General features: G+C 44.6%; 1 protein-coding gene across 3 annotated transcripts; it reads right to left on the bottom strand.

Moving 5' to 3' along the window:
* Nucleotides 1-199: 199 nt before the first annotated feature.
* LOC117903389 (pleckstrin homology-like domain family B member 1) lies at nt 200-19219 on the bottom strand. Of its 3 annotated transcripts, XM_034815372.1 has the most exons (11): nt 19079-19219; nt 18752-18861; nt 9090-9204; nt 6578-8343; nt 6329-6519; nt 5525-6267; nt 5288-5453; nt 3948-4158; nt 1382-1812; nt 1183-1315; nt 200-1122 (listed from the first exon to the last, which is right to left on the bottom strand). In XM_034815372.1, the coding sequence occupies exons 3-11, from the start codon at nt 9202-9204 to the stop codon at nt 946-948; spliced, it is 3933 nt and encodes a 1310-aa protein (XP_034671263.1). In that variant the 5' UTR covers nt 18752-18861; nt 19079-19219; the 3' UTR covers nt 200-945. The 3 variants fall into 3 exon arrangements, with proteins under 3 accessions (XP_034671263.1, XP_034671264.1, XP_034671265.1); XM_034815373.1 differs by lacking the exons at nt 5288-5453; nt 5525-6267; nt 6329-6519; ... (2 more) ...; nt 18752-18861; nt 19079-19219 and adding an exon at nt 4259-4420; XM_034815374.1 differs by lacking the exons at nt 3948-4158; nt 5288-5453; nt 5525-6267; ... (3 more) ...; nt 18752-18861; nt 19079-19219 and adding an exon at nt 1989-2125.
* Nucleotides 19220-19769: the final 550 nt, after the last annotated feature.

Genomic DNA, 19769 nt, shown 5'->3' with positions numbered 1-19769 from the left:
CCACTTTTCAGGGCAAGTCTAATATAATGTTTGCCCATTCTGTTTCATAGTTCTAGCAGCAAAAGATGCCATAAATAATACACAAGACAATCACTCAAGTTTATGTTTATCTCTCACAAAAAAACAGGTATTTTTATTCACTAAATATAAATGTTGTATAGTTATCGCTTAAGCTACATATTTTAGTTTTTTCTGTGTATTTTTGATTATCCTTTGCAGCTGCCTTGAGCAAAGCGTTCAAAGTTCTGTTTAGTCTTAGGCTTAGTACTGGACAAAAGGTTTGTCCTCCTCTCTCTCTCTCAACTTAAGGTAAATTCAGGGTTGGGTGTACGTGTGTGTGTGTGTGTTCCATTTGGCTATTACATTTAAATACACCCTTCATAGTAGTTGTAGTTATTCAAAATGGATGATAGGATGAGCTCATTAACTGCTTCCGATTACACTATGAAATGGCTGTGTCAGTAGCGCTGGGCTTTTTCTCTTCCCTTTTGTAAAGTTTGTATTGTATACACATTTCTTTCTATATATACTCTATATACAGGCTATAGAAAAATACGTATGTTACTTCTTAACTAAATAATGACAAATTAAAACCATTACAAGTACATCTTTATGTAGTAAATATAATGTAGATAAATACATCATCATCATCATCATCATCATCATCATCATTCATATCTAAGCATATATTCCATATAAAAAATACATTTCTTGACTTTGGTCCAGTTTTGAAATCTCGGATTTCGTTAGTTCGCCAAAACAGTCAAATTCAAATCTAATTTATTTCTGCCAGTCAGGAATCCTTGAGTCAGGCTTGAGCTATTTGTTTGTTGATGTTTTGGGTCTTACATAACTAGAGCGGGGTTGAGCCTTCTCTCCTGCTGTTTTGGCCACTGGGCATAAAGTTAAATCAAGTTAAATTAATTGGGTGCGAATGGCGGGCGCCTAGTAATCCAGATTTCCCTGGGCCCCTGTTATGATGGCATCTATCCAAATGCGCGCCGCTGAATCGGAGGCTGCCTGGAGGTTGTAGCTCCGCTTCTTGGTCTTCACAATAAACGTGCAATGTGGTCGTCCGCTCTTCGATGCATTCAAATGATCCAAATACACCTCGTCTATGGTCTGCAAAGGCAACACATTAGTTGGCCGTCAAATTGTTTATATTTATTGTGGTTTACTCACTGCAAAGTAGGCACCGCCTCTTGGCTTCCTCTCTGATTTGTCCGAGTAGTAGATCAGGGCACTGCGCTGTCTGTCCAGGACAAACCAACGCCTCGACCACGCATGGAACGTGGCCCCCAGCTTGTGCAGATATCTGGAAACATAAATTTCTGCTGTGAACTTCTGTGTTTAGTTTGGGTTTGGGTTTGGGTTTGCTCACCCTCGACAGCTGTGCGCATCGACAAAGACATGCGGACAGAGATCGATCTGGTGGCCAGCGGTCTCAATGTGATGCCTCAGATTGAGATCTGGCGAGAAGATGGGCAGGTAACGGGTGAGGGGGCGCTGATGCTTGGGCAGGACACGCTTCCGTTCGCTGGCAGTGCTGCCGCCGCTGCCACTGTTCCCACTGCCACTGCCCGCCGATGCCGTGTCCTGGGAATTGCTGTTGCTGCTCGCCCGCTTGTTCTCGATGGCCGACAATTCCATGCCACCGCTGCTACTTCCATTTGCAAATTTGGGCGCCTCGATTGTTGCGTCACAGTTGTTGGCCTCCGACAGGGGACGCGGACTGCGCGCCATCAACTGTGCTGGTGATCCACTGCCCATCGCAATGGCATGATGCTCCAGCTCCGGCTGCGAGTGGCGTTGCTGCAATGGGAACGGAAATGGAAACCCAAAGTTAGAGCTACTATTTATATTCCCATTTATATTTGCAGTCACAAACTAAGACAGAAAACTTGGCCAAGTATAATCCCACATCTACATAATCGGCGCCGCGCTCTCGTGAGTGATGCGCGACCTTGCGATTGATGTGATTCACTCACTAGATAATACAATTCCATACGCTGGCGTGCATTCGCATCCGTGCGACGATGCTGTACATAGGTCATCCAGACAGACATGTTGGACTGTGAACTTTCAGAGGCACTTGCTCCTCCGATGGATATTGGATTCAAACTGCGCGATCTCCGGCGCTGGCTACGGCTGCTTCCTTCGCCTATGGCCATTCAAATGAGGCGCGCACGAACATTGTCCAGCAGCAGCAGCAGTAGCAGCAGCAGAGACTCAGCAGACTGGCAGGCAGGCAGTCGAGCGTATTGAGATCGAGGTAATTATACTCGTAATGTACCAAAGATTTGTGTGGCCATTGAACGAGGCAAAACACGATGGCTAGCAATCCAACGTGCACGGACCAATGTGTAAACAAACGTCGTGCAAAACAAGGTAAAGGGCAATACGTAAACAACCCACAAACAAAAAACAAAAGCAAAAACGCGTAACAAAGTTATTGGCAGAGAAGAGCGCACAAAGGCAGCAGCAGAAGTTGGAGGAGGTGGGCCATGCCGACTATGGAATACCTGCGAAGCTGATTTATTCTTAAATCTTATTCAAATTACACAACCATCAGTCGCAAACCAACTCCAAAAAGTACGTAAACCCATGACTATAGAAGCAAATACATATGCAACTTTGCTCTCAAAGAAGGAACAGTTTTCCGTATTCGTACTGCTCTGAATCGAAACCCTTTTGCGTCACGGTTAGTGCAGGGTATCCTAGAGAACATACAAACAAAAAGCAACAAGTCGTCGGCAGAAAATATGAAACTTATTAATAAGTGTAGTCCATATAGAATCTGCAATTGAGAGCTAAAGCATTTGCCGATGGCGAATGCCCCGCCCCGTGAGCACTACGGAGGCGGTGCGGTACGGGGGCTGTTTTAAAATAAACACAAGCTAAAATAAAATAGCAAACAAAATGCCGAGGCGGAGAGCAGCAACTCGTGACTAACGAGCTGGCGATAGATTGCCTCCGACTATGCCACACCTCGCCTCGTGCAGCAGCCCTACAGCATTAATGAAACATTAATCGGATGGTCGCAGAAGAGTAAGAGTGTGTCTGAGTCTGCCTATTGAGTTTGTATTTGCTAAGTGAGAGACCTAAAAGCCTGAACTTGAATTCATTATAAGAGCGAAAGCGCGAGCGGAATGCAAATGCTACAAAATTGGGGTGATTCAGTGCCAGCTCCGATTTACTCACACAATTATCATTGGCCTATCAATGGATCGATGGTACTTGTAATCCTTTAATGCACCTTTTTCTTTTGGTCTCTGGCTGAAACAGCAAGAACTTTATCATAGCACTGAGGATGGAATAACCCCGCCTCGATCGCTGCCAATTTATAAACATGCGAATGGCCATTATTCATGGGTTAACTTTTGAGCAAATGCAGCTTTAGCGGGAATTACAATGCCATTACAATGAATTTGTGTATATTTAGGGCCACTCTCTGCTCATGTTTTTGTTTGGACAGCAAAGGAAATTACTCACAGAACGGAAGAGTGGGAAGTGCGAGGTGGGAGGCAAAATGCGCCTTTTCCCGGAAGCCACAAACAGAAAAAGATGAACAGAAACCGATGGAAAACAACAACAAGAAATACTTGTGTAGAATAAAAGCAAAACAGAAACCATCATTGATGGTTTTGTTTGGCCTAGGTCGCCTGTTTGTGTTCTTGGGGGTCAAGTCGTTCAATAACTCCTACCGCCAACGTCAGACGTTAAGAGTAGATAAATACATAGGAATTTGTATACCCTTTAGGAGGATCATTGCTTCAGTCCGTTGTGGTGACTCTTTCCAGACGCTATTCTACTTAAAACTCTTTTTTCTATTGCAATTTTATAATTTGTTTCCAGTTTTTGGCAAGCGACCCACTGTGCGCGTCATCCATTGCTCTCTTGCTCCCTGCTTCCTGCTCTCTGCCTCTTTCTCGCTTCGCGCCACTCACCTGTTGGGGTGTTGTTGTTGTTGCTGTTGCTGTGGTGGTGGCCGAGGGGCTGCTGCCGATGGACTTTCTGCTCTGACCGCTATTTTCCTTATCGCTGTTGGGATTCTGCTCTTGTTCTTGCTGCTTCTGCTTGTTATCTGCTGCATCCTCCTCGAGGCCGCTGAGCTTTTGCAGTTCCGTTTTCTCAAACAATTTTGCATCTTTGCCGCCGCTGCAAACAAAAAAGAAAAGAGAGAGAGAAAGAGAGATAAATAAGTGCACGATTAATGAGTAATTTCTGAGTAATTTCTCGTATGGTCTCCGCGTCGTACCAGCATGGAATCATCGCATTTATACGGTGCATTTCTCTGAACGGAATGACTCATTCCCCCGCCAAGCTGATTTGGATTCGGATTCGTATTCGTATTCGCATTCGCATTCGGTTCGCTCGCAGTGCACGCTCAGTCCCAACCGAAGACTGACTGACTGACTGACTAAGCGGGCGCACACCCCACAGCCCAATAAACCACAGACACACACACACACACACACACTGGGACACAAGCAGCTGATCAGCTTATCAGCTCAGCTGAAGTGAATCGTGGGGCCTACACACATATTTATCATATTCTATTTATGGGGTTCGTTTCTTTTTACTCTGCCATTTTTTCTCCGAGTGTATTTTTTATCAACTCGATAGATAAGATATTGTTTAATTGCTTAAATAATCCCTTAAACAAAAAAAAAACAAAAACAACATTCCCTGCATAATTGCAAAATGCTCAATTAAAGTAATCTCCTTTTTTTGTGAATTAAATAGCACAACTTTCCCTTGATTTATGCTTTGGAGTAATCAATCTAAACGCTTTTTTAAATGGGGAATTTAAGCTTAGAAATCTGTCAAACGTTTCTCATTTCTTTCGAAAAAAATTTACTTGATATACTAATATAAATAATAAATGAATAATTGCTGCATATACATAAATTGGTCATCGATTGCTAGACACATTTGTATTATTTTCCCTTATTCCAAAATGCTTTCATCCTAATCCAACACACGAAACTCTGTGAAACGTTCTGCACTTTCTAGAAAAACACCCAACAGAGTGCATATTAATTTTCTAAATACAAAAGCTAAGAGCTCCCCACAAAATAATTATTGAATTATAACTAAATAAAATGATTCTTCGTTGACTATTCCTTGGAAGTAAACACAAAAACCTTTAACGGCTGAAGCAATCCAAGTGCAATGCCGTCGACAGCTGCTCAGCTAATTAACGCGAAACTTGTAGGAGGGGGTTGCTGTTGCCCCTGGCGACCCCTTCAATTAGTTGTTGGCTGGAGACGGGGGTCACACTCACTTGGCGTCTGCTTCGATCTGTTGGTGCAGCTGCTTCTGCTGGTGCTCCAGTTGTTTCTGCTCCATCGAGTGCTGTGTGGATAGCAGATATTGTGTGCGTGCCTCTGCGTGACATTTCTTCTTGAGGTCATACATCTTTTGTCGCTCATGCTCAATAACCTGATGACCTGAGAGAGAGAGACAGAGAGAGATAGATATCAGAATCCAACATTGGATAATAATGCACTCTTGTCCGTACCCTGCTGGGCCAGCAAAAGTTTCCTGTTTCGTTCGATTTCCTTGAAGCTGTCAAAGATCTTGGTACTGGCTCCCTGACTGGTCGAAATTGGTGCATCATTGGCCACCTTGCATATGCGATCGATGTCATCCTGCGAGGGCACGCGACGCTCCAGTGGATTGACCTCGAAGCGATCACTTTGCAGCGACAGATTGTAGCTGATTTGCTCATGGCTGCCGCTGCCGCTGACGCTGCCACTGCCACTGGCAGTCGCAACTGAATCCTCATACAGTTGCAGAGGCATTCGCTTCGGTGTGCTGGTGGTGGCCTCGATCTTGTGGTTGTAGAACATATTCTCGTTCACGCTCTTCGACATTAGATCCTCCTGGTGGCGTGCCTTGAGGCAGAGCAGTTCCGCTGATCCAAACAGAGACTGGGACATGACACCGTTGACCAGATTGCTGCTGCTGCTGCCTGGAGATACTGGGGGACCGGAAGCGCATTTCTTTGAGGTGGTGGGCTGCTGCTCTTCGTCATCGGGGCCCAGCTGAATGCGCAGGGCGGCCAGCTCTGACTCAAGCGTGAGGCGTTGCTCCTGACGCTTGAGCTCCTCATGGATGGCATGATGCTCAGACTCCTCTTCAAAGTACTGAAACTCCAGATCCTCGAACGTCTTCCGATCACACTCCAGAGACTCGCACACCAACTGCTGCTCCTCCTTGAGGCAGGCATTATTCGGTTTCTGCTTCAGCATGGCCCGCAGTCTGTAAAACAATTGAATTATGAACAATGCTCTCTCGTTTCCTGTTCGCTTCAGTCACTCACTTTTGCATCTGATCCTGTTTCATTTCAATGGATTGTTTTAGCTTTGCCTGCTGATTCTCCTCCATCACGCGCGTGGCATTCCGCTGCGCCTCCAGGCGGCGTATCCGATTCTGCAGCGCCTGAAGTTGCAGTCGCGGCGAAAGTGGCGTCACCTGCTGCTGCTGCTGCTGCTCAACCTGCTGCGGTTCCATCTGGGGATAAGGGAAAGTGTTATCTAATGGAAATCATTTGAAAGGAAGCAGAACCAACCTCGGGATTATCCTGTGTGCTGCTGCTGGATGGCGGCAGCTCGGCCAGTTCTGTCTTCAGCTGCTTGCGCCGTTGCATGAGCTCTCGGCGATGCCGCTGCTCGATGTGTATGCTGCGCGGCGCCGGCTCCGGCTTGCGGTTGGTTTTGGGCGATTGCGACTCGGCGGGATTCAGATTCAGGGTGAGATTGTTGACATTCTTGTTGGTGCGCTTGACCGGCGGCACCAGGCGGTCCAGCTGCTGTTGCTTGCGCTCAAACGACTTGAAGAGCTGCTCATAGTCCCTTTGCTGGTTGGGCGCTGGGGGTTTGGGTGCCAGCGGTGGCTTGACCATAGCTGAAATTGCTCCGGCGGTGTTCTGTGGCGGCGGTGGCGATTGTGTTGTGTTGGTTGCCAGAGCAAAGGCGCTGCCAAAAGAGACATCCTTTTTGGGGGACATGCAGTTGGTTCGTATCTTGGTTCTGGGACTCTGCGGCACATACTTGCCACCGCCACTGACATTCCCTAAATTCTCATGGCTCGAGCGAGCCGCCGGACTGGGGCCAACTCCTCCGCTGCCCACTGTGGCTGCGCTTCCCGATGCAGAGGCCGACACATGCAGCTGTCCATTTATCTCCACGCGATTGGGTCCCAGCAGGCGTACATTCTCATAGCCCGAGGTGCTGCTCAGCAGCGAGAGATTGGTGTTGTTGGTGCCGCTGCAGCCGCCCCCGCTCCCGCCACTGGGCTGCTGTGGGAATGGTGACTTTTTGTCACGCGGCAGGGAGCCATTTGTCTTGATTCGATTCTGCACAATCGGCGATGAGGTCATGCTGGAGGTGCTCGATGTATTGTGGGAGGCAGCTGGGGCTGGGGGAGCAACTCCAGCAGATGTGTTCCTGTCCGCATACTCCGTGCAGATCTTAAGCATATCCTCCAGCTCAGCGCCTCCACTTCCACTTTGATTTGCACTCGCGTTTCCTTTGTTATTTCCATTGTTGATGTCATTGTTGACGCCATTCATGGAGTAGATCTGGAAGCCGCCTGGCTTGGGATATCGATCGTAGCGGTCGTTGTTCACCTTGGTAAGCAGATCCGGATGCATTTGTTGCTGTTGATGATGCTTCTGCTGCAGCTGCAGCTGCTGCTGCTGTTGCTCCTGGTAGATGCTCGCATTGGTGGGTACGTTCCAGTAGCCGGAATTGTTGCCGACTCCTGCTCCTTTGGCATATTGATTGTTCATTTGCTTCTCGTTGCGATGATTCTCGGCGAGATTGCGGGCAAAGCTCGCATACTTCTGGCCGAGCACATCCTTGGCGGGCATATTGACGGTGACCAGGTCGGAGCTGAAGACCTTCGGGCATTCCAGCTGCTCATATTCAGCAGTGGAGTGGACTCCCGTGTGCTTGATGGGATTAATGATGCTCTCGTAGAAGGACTCTAGCTCCAGCGACTGATTCAGCTCGTGGGCCTGTCGCGCCGACTGTGTAAAGTCGATCTGTGGCATGGAAATCCGTTCGTTGGAGCCCATGGCCGAGCGCATCATCTGCGCCTCTGCGGGATTGTTGAAGCGCAAGTAATTCGAATTGCCGATGGTGATCATCGCCCCCTGGCTGAGTTTCGTCTCCTCCAGTATGGGGGCGCCGTCGATGAGCAGTCGCGCTTCCTGCTCCGGCACCAGGGTCACCTCGTTGTCGTCGCTCCTGAAGATGGTGCAGTGCAGCGGCCGAACACCGCTTCCATTTAACGAGATGCTACACGTACCCGCCGATCCAATGGTCGTATCCCCTGGGCAAAAAAGAAAACAACAAGAAAATCCAATAAGCAACAGAATCCCAAGCAAAAAATGTGTAAAGATTTTCGTTCGGAGTTCTAATTGGGAATGTGAGGTTTGGATCTCTCCATTCCATCCATTCTCCCGGCCCTCGTGTCTTGGTCTTATCGCTCACGCCATCTCTGTCGAACTCGCGGTGCCCCGCATGTGGCCCGAAATATTAGTTACAGTGGGCGCACATCGCAAAAAAAACGATAAAGAAATTAACCTTCCCTCATTCGATTCGAACAAGGAGTCAAAAGTTTAAAAAAATTTACCTAACTCATGCGACTACATTTAATTACTTCACAAATTCTTCGCTCACGTAATTGAACGAAAAATACCGATCAATGGAATGTTTTTTGTGTAACTATTGAAATGTTCGTCCCACTGTAAGCTGACAAGCAAACAACCAAAATCACCGTTTACTTTGCCTTCGCTTGTTTTGGTTGTTGTCTTTTGTGCGTTTTCTTTCGCAATTCGTTTCTTCCCCCGTTTCTTTCGCTACTTTGCTTATCGCTTTACAAGTGACCTTGCACAGACACAGGGAGAGAGAGCGCACGCGTGCGTGCCCAAGTCTGCGCCACGCACAACAGAAAGACAGAGATGGAGAGTGGATTAACGGTGTTTGTCCAGTGTGTGCTTTTAATTGCATTGTGCATATTGTTCGTATGTACGCTTTATGTACATACATATGTATGTACATATGTAGAAGACTTACCAATGTGTATGTAGTGTAAGGTCACGGCGGTACTCAAGCGACCACCGCCCAGACTAACCAGATGCGGATCGGAGGCGGCAACACGCAGCGATGGATCCTTTTTCGTCAATGACATCTGTAAATGTAGAAAATGTAAATGGATGTAGAATCTACATTGGATGTATTTGTATGTATGTGCATATTGGAGCCGAATCATTGAGAGCTAATGGCCCCATGGCCCCTAATCAATCACCAATAAAAAATTAAAAATGTGGCATTTGATAACGGTAAACATACACAGGTGTGTAATGCTGCACACACTTATACAAATTCCCTTACCGCAAAAGTCGGAAACGCTGCCTTCTGTGCGTTGCCTACATCCACTTCGAGCACAAGTCGAATATAACCCTTCACCGACGCATTCCAACCAAGACCAGGCCTTACACCTCAGTCCCTCTGTCCCCAGACCCAGACCCAGACCCACTGTCGAATTGGAGCATAAACACCCAAAAGTGGTCGAGGCAGAAGGCCAGCACTTCACAATAATCATTATCAATACGATAATGTGGAGAATGATAATTGCTATTCTCCAGCTATGGTGGAAGGAAGCATAAACAGATTCTTGCGCAAATCCTTCTGTTAAGCCAGAGCAGCCAGGACAGGATGTTTATAGCCCATATCCCAGCTGTTCTATTAAATGAATCCCACAGTGAACACAAAGTCATTCCCTATATATTCTAAGCTAAGCGGAACAACATCTTCTAGTTCTTCCAACAAAATAAATCACTACACATACATATGTACATATGTACATACATATGTATGTACATAGCTCGGTCTGTAAAAAGCTTTATTGCCCCACTGCTTACTTGATGTCCATAAATTATTGAGCTGTCGTTGTTTGTTGATTTTTGTTGTTGTTGCGAGTGCAACTTTATCAGTTACAAGTGCGTACAGCAACTGTGTGGCACCAATTGAGGATGTCGGGTCGGTCAGTCACCAAATACATACATACATACATTCATATGACATCATTGGTTGGGAAGTTTGTAAGTAAATAAAATAATTGCTTGAGCAATTGCATCGCTTCAGGGAACTGATTGAAAATTGAAAAAAAAAGTATCTCGTTGCGTGTATGGCATGCAGCAGTATTTTTAATGTAAATATGTACATAAGGATACATCACAAATATAAATCAGTGCTGTGTCTTCCATAAATGTATTGTATCTTCTATAAATAAAGTAATCAAAGTAATGCACAAGGTGTGTAATGTACATATTTAGTGTTATCGTTCCCGTTGACCATTTCAGCACTTTCGCTTTCTGTCTAGACTCTGGATCGAGATCGTGACTCTTCTGTCGGCCCACCTCAATCCCCCCCAAACATCACAAACATCCACCATCCCCACACAGCTGCCCCATCAACCGATGATTACACTAAAAATATTACGAAATTCACTTTTACCGCCTTCTATAGCTTTTTCTTTTATTTTCCTTTAGTTTTATTTTCTTTCCTGTCTCGTTTTTTGCTTTGCTTTGGAAGTGCCTGGGCATCACGTCATCCCATGAGCCGGCTGGAGCTAGAGTCTGACTAGGCACATAAAAACAACACAAGCGTGCAGTAAAACTGTGAGTCGCGCTAATACGCGTCACTACTTTAATACCCGGTACTCTGTCAGTATACAAAAACACTTTTAACAGTGTGAAATCAGAGCAGTCTGGATATACCCTATGAGTACCGGGTGTAAGAAACATCAAAACGCTCAAAAAGATCACAAGAAGAAAAGAAAAGGGAAAACAAAAACACAGCGGAATGGGCTGGAAACGGTGATGCATGGCTGGAAGGTGATGTGATGTGAGAGCAAACACGAACCGATCACAGAAATAAGCCAGCACGATGGGGACACGCAGACCGCCCTGCCCCCGTGAGTCAGAAATGAGAGGGGGAAGTACTGGAATCTAGAGTGCAGATCCATCCATTAGTGAACCATTAGTGGCAGAGATGGAAGCATTTCTGGATATCCCATAACCCCTGTTTATCATCTGTAATTTTAATGCAAAGTTCATCACTGATGCATAGGTTTGATCGGATTTTTCCTGCATGCGAATTGTTGAGAATTTTTCAATGTCTGCTCCTAAGACTGCTGCCAAAGGGAACGATATATTGTTTACTATTCCTCAATGGCTTCTTTTTAACGGCCTAAAAAACAACTACTACAGAAATGTGTGTATGTATACCCCTGATCTATAGGTATGTGTACATATTTCAATTTTTATTGAGATAAGATAAAAGCCAATGAAAATCATAGAAAAGGGGCCAGAGATATGCACAGTACACCGGCGGCATACCAATGTGCGTAGGCCCCTCCATTATGTAAAGGGTCCGGGCCACGCTCTGCGATAACATAAAAAAACCAACAAGTAACCTAACACTGGAATACCGCGGCCCAACATTCGTCAAAATGACACGAGTACGGGGCATAATGGGAAGATCTGGTGGGAAGTTCGAGGCCGAAGCCAAAGCCCAATAAGAGTGTCTTCGACTTCCAAAAATGTAATATTTCCCCTGTCTCCAGAACACTCTACCCTGGTTATGTCTTTCATAAATGATTTGCCTTTAGCGTCGGCGTCTACACCAGCGACTAATATTGCCAATTCCAAGTTAAATTTATTTTTAGAGGCCAAACACAGCTGGTACTGCCAGCATTCGCTCGAAGCCTCGAGTATTCCCTGATGGATAAATGGATACGATAAATGGAAAACACTGAAAGCAGATGCTGAGGAGGCTCTGCAAGGTGCATTAGCCCAGGCCAAACTGCCAATATTTGTAGAGAGACAGAGAGAGAGAGAGAGATAGCTCCCTCATCGCTAATTGAATTTTGCTGTTTTCTGGGTGTCGCTTGAAACCCATGTGGCGTATAGGGGCTCTTGGTCTTGCCTTATGGCTGTATGACACCACAAACCAAAGTGCGCGATCATAATGAACTTAAGTGTTGGAAAATGGCACAAAAAGTGCACGCAAATAAATGCTGGATTAATTTTCCCTATTTTATACAGAGAATTTTAATTTGACATACACAACTTTTATCGGTACAAAGCAAACGTGACCTGTGCAATGCTTAGTGAATGCGAGACAACTCTCTCACCCCCAACGCCCTTTTGCAATGTATAGCGTTTACCTGTAGCTTATGTAAATGCAAAAATGTATATTCATATTACGTATATTTATTTATTTTTCGACGTGACAAGACCTTTGCGGTAACATCAAATGCTTTAAATGTTTGTGTGGGGAAAACAAAATGTGGAACACATTGAAAAATGGCTTGTACCTGGGGCATGGCATACATTTGAGGCACAATTACGAACAATTTTGAGCTCAAACAGACCAGACCCCAGACATATGTATGTGCATACATACACAGATAGATAATTATGTATGCTAACCGAAATAAGCATTATTATTTTGTATTTTTTTTTGGCAAATTGTGAATTAAATTAGACCCACAAAGCGTGGCCAAAGCACACAGACAGATGGGAGAGATACCCTTTCCGTTTGCTATTCGAGACCTGCATATTGAAATTTAGGCCAGAGATTCAAGTTTCCTAATGGCAGAGGACTCATCTGATGAGGATTATTTCTTCTCTATGTTGCATCGAAACCTTCACCTCAAAGGGTATCCATTTGTACATACCATACAGAAATGAAAGAAATGACAAACAACTTACAAAAACTTATGTATAAATCGCTGGCGATTTTATACGTTGTGATGTGTGTGTGGGGCGTATGAAAGGCAAGGTCAGTCTTGGATATGTACCCTCCCCATCTGTGTGCTCCTCTCTCCACTGCATTGCACAGCTACGTGCGTCAGGTGTGGCGTGGTCTGGTGTGGCTGGTGGGCGTGGGCCTGCCATGCATAACAACATGCAGCCCAATTTTGGCACCGCTGCACCTTCGGCACTGCACCACCACCATGACAGCAGGCGGTGCGGTGCGCTGAATAAAGTGTGAAAATTATCATGGGGTTATTTTACCTGCCCCCAAAAAACCACAAATTAAAAGTGTCCACAATTGTGGACTAATGGGGTGGCATGCCACTTAATACAGTGGTGGCAGATAACTCCACTCAACAAAAAATATTCTATGGCGGGCTAATGTAGCAGCGTCTATATCTGTTCCTCCTGCAAGAGTCTTTATTCCCAGCAACTTTTTACGTTTAAAAATGGAGCAACACTTCTGGATCTCTGGCACTAGTCCAAGGCTCTAAGGTCTTTTTTGTAACTTTTTTCAACGAGTCTTTTGAATAAAAACATAAAAATAGAATCCCAATTCCTACTTTTCTGTATGGGAAATTATTCTGTATTATTTTCATAAAATGGGTACACACACATGTACCTAGGCACGCTTGAAGCGCACCATGGATAACGGTAAATTGTGGGCGCCACTTGAAACTGTCAAAAAGCCACCAACATTCAAATTAAAGCCAACGTCAGCCTCCATAGAGATGGGCGAATGAGAAAAGCGAGCCGTGAAGCGGAGAACGGGAATCATGCAAGTCACGAACCAAATTTGATGGGGAGGGAGCTGGAGCGAGGGTGTTACATATGTATCTCTACACTGAGGGAAACTCGAACAATTCCTTTCCTCTATGTATGTATGTATATCCCTAAAGGTCCGATTAGAATTTCTCAATGTTTTTTTCCGCAGTGTACACTGCTCACTTTTTCATCTTTCACGTTTCTACAATTAATAAAATTTGGAGAGTTAACAAATTGAGACGGAAACACGCTCTAGTGCACGCCAACACAGATGTGATCACACACACACTTGCCCCCATTCCTGGGTCACTCTCATCTCTAGGACTGGCGTTGGTGTTTAGGGTATGAGTATGGGATATGGGGTATGGGGTCAGGCGCTGTGAGTCAAGTGGCTTGTTAATTATGCTCATCACTTGAAGAGAATTATCCAAACATGGGGAGAAATTGGTAGAGCTGCTGAGTAGAGGTTTACGCCAGTGTTAGCCTCAGCGGCTACGTGGGGGAATCGAATGATCCACTAAGGCGCAATGGATTCAAACGTCAAACTACTTTTCGTCCACTTCACCTTAAATTTGTGTTTCTTTTTTAAGGTATATGTACATATAAATTATATGCAGAGTCGAAAAATCGTATTGACACAATATTTCCAACAATTCTCAGCTGCTTGACTCAACTCCTCCCACTCCCCAGCTGCCATTCCTTTACATTTCTCGTTCCAAATGAGTTCAATTGAAGTAATCAATGGGACAATGGCACATCATTTATGGATCGTTTAGTTGCGGTAATGGAGCAAGGGGGCAGGGCAGAGGGACAGGGCGCGAGCTAAAGTGCAATGCAAATGCAAACAAATGCGTGATGTCATCCCAAAACCCCCCACAAAGGCACACACATCAGACAACCGTCCAAAGCAATTGCATTCAAATGACATCAAAACAGAGCCACAATCACAGCAGCCCGCTTCCGACAATGCAACTAAAACGGCACACTGTACCCTGCCCCACCATACTCTTCCCGAGGGAATTGCGAATTCTCCACTGACTTTACAGAGTCTTCCAGCATAGAAAGGACTTTCAAACCTGAAGCAGATAATATTTGTCAGTCAAAAACTAGTCCGAAATGCAAAAGATAATAGTAAATAATAAAAACATCCGTTTGTATGGAAAGAATAGTTTAGATTTGCATGTGTGCGAGTACATGGAATCATGGATACGCCAAGGTATGGACACATTTCCAGATGTGACATTCTTGTTATTTACAAGTTTCTCTTTCTTATGGCTGTCATTGCTCGGACAATGTATGCGTGTGTGTGTGTGTGTGTGTTTGTGTGAATGTGATTTTGAGTAAAGTAAAGTAAAGTGGAAACAAAAACTTGATTTGACTCTGGGGATGACTTCATTAATGGAACACGCAACAGAAAAAGCGAGAGCTTTATTACACTGCCGCTCACTTGAATAGGAACACCGTTTTTGATTTGTACTCTTGGATTTTTCAAGTCTTCCTTTACTGCTACAGCCTGGATTTTATAGTGCCTTCAAAGTACCGTTCAATAAGCTCAGCTTACAAACAAAAAAAAAACAGAAACGATTATGGTCTAATGATTAGACCATTGTACATAAATCGACATATTCCTGTGTGTTTGTGCTTGTGTTTAGTTAATATAATTAATTATTTATTTGTTAGTTTCTTTTAGCAATTGTAGTGAAGCAGGCGGCGGTAGGTGACCTCCGAAATTGGCTAATGTTACCGGACACTTGATTTAGCTTATTGATTCAATTAAATTTAACTCGGCGAAATGTGCACAATTAAGAGGCAAGATGAAGGCCATTCCAGTCCCACGCATTGTGCGTACTGCACAGCCCACCCCCTCCCTCCATCCACCGCGGAGCAGAAACTGGAGTCGCAGTTGCCGGTTTGTTGAACTCTTTGCCAGAATAAAAGGGCAGCAGCGAGCTGCGAGTTTTAATGCCGCATACTTGCTCGAAGAAGAATGCGCAGGAGGGTATACCGTTTGTGACAGTGAAGATGCAAAAAGCTGAAATGTAATCCACATTTACACAGATATAAGGCGGCTACTCTATTCCTACATATGCACAAAAATCATCCATTAAAGGGTATCTGGTAGTCGCGTTGTTCGCTTCTGCTTCGTTTTTGCACAGAAGAGAACACAACGAAACGAAACGAAACAAAGCGGAGTGGAGTGTTTCGTGTTAGTTGGTTCTTTGATGCGTTTGGATGGATGGCCGGAAAACGGAAGCGCCTGTTTTGGTATTGTTTATTATTGTCTGCATTTTATGCTGTGCTGCTGCTGCTGCTGTCCATTGTACAAATTATGAATGTGCGTTTATGGTTATGTGAATGGGGAATAGGCAATGGGGAGGGGTTAGGGTTAGGGGAATGTGGAATAGGCCATCCAAGTGGAGAAATAGGACAGACACAAGCACACGGCCAGAAATAGAGAGAGGCAGTAAAATGAGAGCGACAAAGGTGTCGTCGGTCGACTATCGCCATGGCATGCAGACACACGATCGCACACCCCAGTACGTTCGCATGCATACATACATACATACATATGTCATTCATCATTCACAGACACACACGCACACACACACATATTAAAGCAGCATTAAAGATCAGCAGCGACGGTGACAAAGTGCGTCCGGTTTACAAAAACAAAAACGTGTCGGATGCAAATGTGCGAAGCGCTGGAGAAGCAAAAGAGTACAGACAAAAAGCGAACTCTCATCGAAATGCAGGCGGTGTGAGGATTAGGGGGGAGGGGGGAAAAACAATATTAGCAATGCTGGTGTGCGGCCCCTTTCACCCAGAGAATGAAACATGGGAAGCGGGGGATCCAGCTGCACTGTTATAAAAAAAACCAAAGCGAGGAGGAACGTTGCGAGACGCGTTCGTTGTTTAATACCCGATGAGCAAGTGAACAATTGAATGAGTTTGTTCACTAAAGTGAACAATATTTACCCAACACTAATGTACATATATTGACTGAGTACCGGGGATAAAAGTTCCTCCTCGCTTTGTATGCTGTTGCCGTTGCTATTATTTTTCTCCATGAGGGTTTTTCTGCAATAAATAAACTTGCTGAAATCCGAAGACTCTACTTTAATTTGAGACTTTTTGGCAGACTCGTGAAACTGAATTCAGGGGAATTAAGTAAGTGCTCGGTATCCCATATTTGTTGCAGCTGAAATTCGATGATGGAAGAGCTATTCAGAAATCCTCATCCGTCATGCGCTTGAGGCATTTAATGGTCTGCAATAATTAAAGTTCCATGGAAAGCCCACACAGCGAGTGGATGAAAACGGAAAGGCAGTCTGGTCTGGAGTCAAATTAAACAAAGGACCCAAATGTGTATGAAGAAACAGGCAGTGATACATAGATTCAGTCTTTATCTTTATTTCGCCTGTTTAAGCAAACTATTTGCTCTGACTGTGCCATGCAACACAACACACACACACACACACACACCCATCAGCAATGTCGTCTCGTCTCCCCTGTTGTCATTATTTCTTTATGCAGCGGATGGTCGTTTTCTTTTGGCAATAAGACTCGTAGTGTTCTCCTTTTGCAATCAAACAATGTTGATGTTTATACGAGCTGCCTGCTGATGGGGAATACGACAATGTTGAGTGGTGTTGTGGCAGCGGCGCCTCTCTACTCCACCTCCTGTTTGTCACACATCCACACACACACATGGGAAAATTTCAAATGAAATCAAATATAAATACATGTGTACAAGTGTTCACGTGTGGGCTGGACACTCATTTCTTTGGGTAAAATCTGTTGCCCACAGCTAACAAAACAAAAGCAATACACATTTGTTTGCTGAATGAGCGGATACCATTTAGTCTGCGAGGCGGCTAAAACAACAAACTAATTTAAGGCAATAGCAACTATCGGTTTTGGAAGCCAAAAGCCAATAAAAAGGAACGCTGTACACGATGTGCCGACTTAAATGATATCCTACAATCCACGAGGCAAACAAAACCCTGTGAACATATTTATGCTTCTTGTGGCTTGTGGAAGGGAATCGAACGTAGTGGAACCTAGGATAGGTTCTATTGGAAAAGTGAGTGAATGTGAATGTATTAAGATTCTTACCCAGGGAGGCAACTACATAGGTAAAAATACGAGTGGATTGAGTGGATTCTAATGTGGATTATATTGGTTTGGAACTGTGTGTGGGGGATGTTCAGTTATCTTTGTATGGAATGGTTCTGCTTGAGTGGATTCCAATAGGAGTGCATCTCCTTGCCGACAAAGGTTATGCCCCGGTTCACAGTTAGTTGCAGCCACACCCCAAAAAAAAAGCAGTAACGGGAAAACAACAGCAAAGAGAGAGACAAAGACAGAGCAGGGAGAGCGAGCATAAGTAACTGCACCTGAACTTTCGCAAATCCCTCCTCCTGTGTCTTTTACCGCTTTGCCCATCCATAGTCCTTCTCTCGCTCACTCCATCAGACTCTCCCCCTCAACACCCACCCTTCGATACAGTTGTAAAGACAAGAGACGTGCTCAATACGTACTGCGACAGTGACTGACCCACTCACTTGAGAACTGTCTGCCAATCCCTCTCTCGCTCCCGCTCCCGCTCCCGCTCTCTCTCTCTCTGGGTCTCCTCTGCAGCTTGCTCTTCGCTTTGTTCCCCTCTCTCCACATTCCACACAAGCTACGGTGTCGTCTCACCTTCCTCCAGTTCCCCTCCCGATCGACAATGTCTGGGCTGCTTTTTATGGAAACCGGCTAAATTCCATTTGATTTGGAAGTCAAGACAGAGCCAAAGCTGTAGATGTGCCAAAGCCGAAAGCCTTCTCTCGCCTTGCCTTTTTTATGCCTTTCTTTCTTCTTTTTCGTTTCCACTGTTTTTCAGTTAACCGTCACAACTCTGCTTCTGCGGCTACGAATGCCTGCTGCTTGAGTTTCAGCAGCGCAGCAGCAGCACTGCATCTCCACGAAGTTGGCAGCTGTCAAGGGCGTTTCATTTTCTTGTTGTGGCGGGTGTTTGGCCAGTGGAGGGGGATAAGGAACAGTGGAAATACCGTTGTCAGTTCAATTACAAAATTTAAATTATTTTATTCAACGCGGGAAGTGGTGTCAAGATATTTATATGCAAATTATAGTCGCATACCATACCTTCTTCCTACGGGTTTTGGCCGCCGCTTCACCCTCAGCAGTTGCTGCTCTAAAACTGCTTCTGGCTGAGCTGCCTGCGTTTTGTTGTAGTTTTAATTCTTTAATTGTTTCTACAATGGAAATTACAAATGCAATCAGTACATAAAGTATTTATAAATTTGCATTTAACAATATAAAAAAAGTCGCGCGCAAACAAACGGACGCACACACACACACAAACACAAACACAATCGCAGGCAAAAAACAAGTTTATTTGCTGCACCAAAAGCAAACCGCAAAACACGGGGAAATTCAACAAAACTGTGGACGCACAGCATCCATACGCACTTAGAATTCAGGTTGACAGCCCGGCATTGTAGCATCGAATAGATAACGTAAAAAACAAGAGAAAAAAAAACTGAAATTGTGCATGGAACAAATGTAAATAAACACAGACAGACGCCGCCGAAACAATACAGAGCGTTGCATCCAGTGTGACCGCGGATTTATGGATAACATATACCGTCTGACCCTTTAAAATATACCAAAATATACAATCTCCATTTCAAAATGTACCGCAAGTATACCCAGAAAGCTCAGATTCCTTAATTTTGTTATTCTATTTAATATTAAAAGATATTTAGGACACTCAGAATTGAACTTTTACTTGTATCCGATTGTTGAATCAATTTTTCATACGATTTGCTAAAGGCTTTCTTCTCTCTTGTGCTTATGAAAAAGTTTGTAAGCTACCTCTATAGCTCTCTATACGTAATTTTTTTTACATAAGAACTACACGGTACCACAACTACTAACAATTGTATGGAGAAATTCTGGGACAAAGGGATTAAACCAAGTAAAATCATCATTTTAAAACAATAAAAATCGCATAATTTTTACGAGCTCTGTCAGTGAGCTTTGTAAAAGAGATTTTAGACCATGCATCGGCTGTCCGTAGAGCTTTTGCGTATATGAGGGCCGAATGGGGACAAGCATAACTGAAAAGCTCCAAGCCCATGAACTACCGCAAATATCCAAA

The sequence above is a fragment of the Drosophila subobscura genome, chromosome A (assembly GCF_008121235.1).
Source record: "Drosophila subobscura isolate 14011-0131.10 chromosome A, UCBerk_Dsub_1.0, whole genome shotgun sequence".
Taxonomy (NCBI): domain Eukaryota; kingdom Metazoa; phylum Arthropoda; class Insecta; order Diptera; family Drosophilidae; genus Drosophila; species Drosophila subobscura.
Note: the sequence above shows the minus strand (reverse complement) of the source record. Positions and strands in the feature narration are given on the sequence as shown.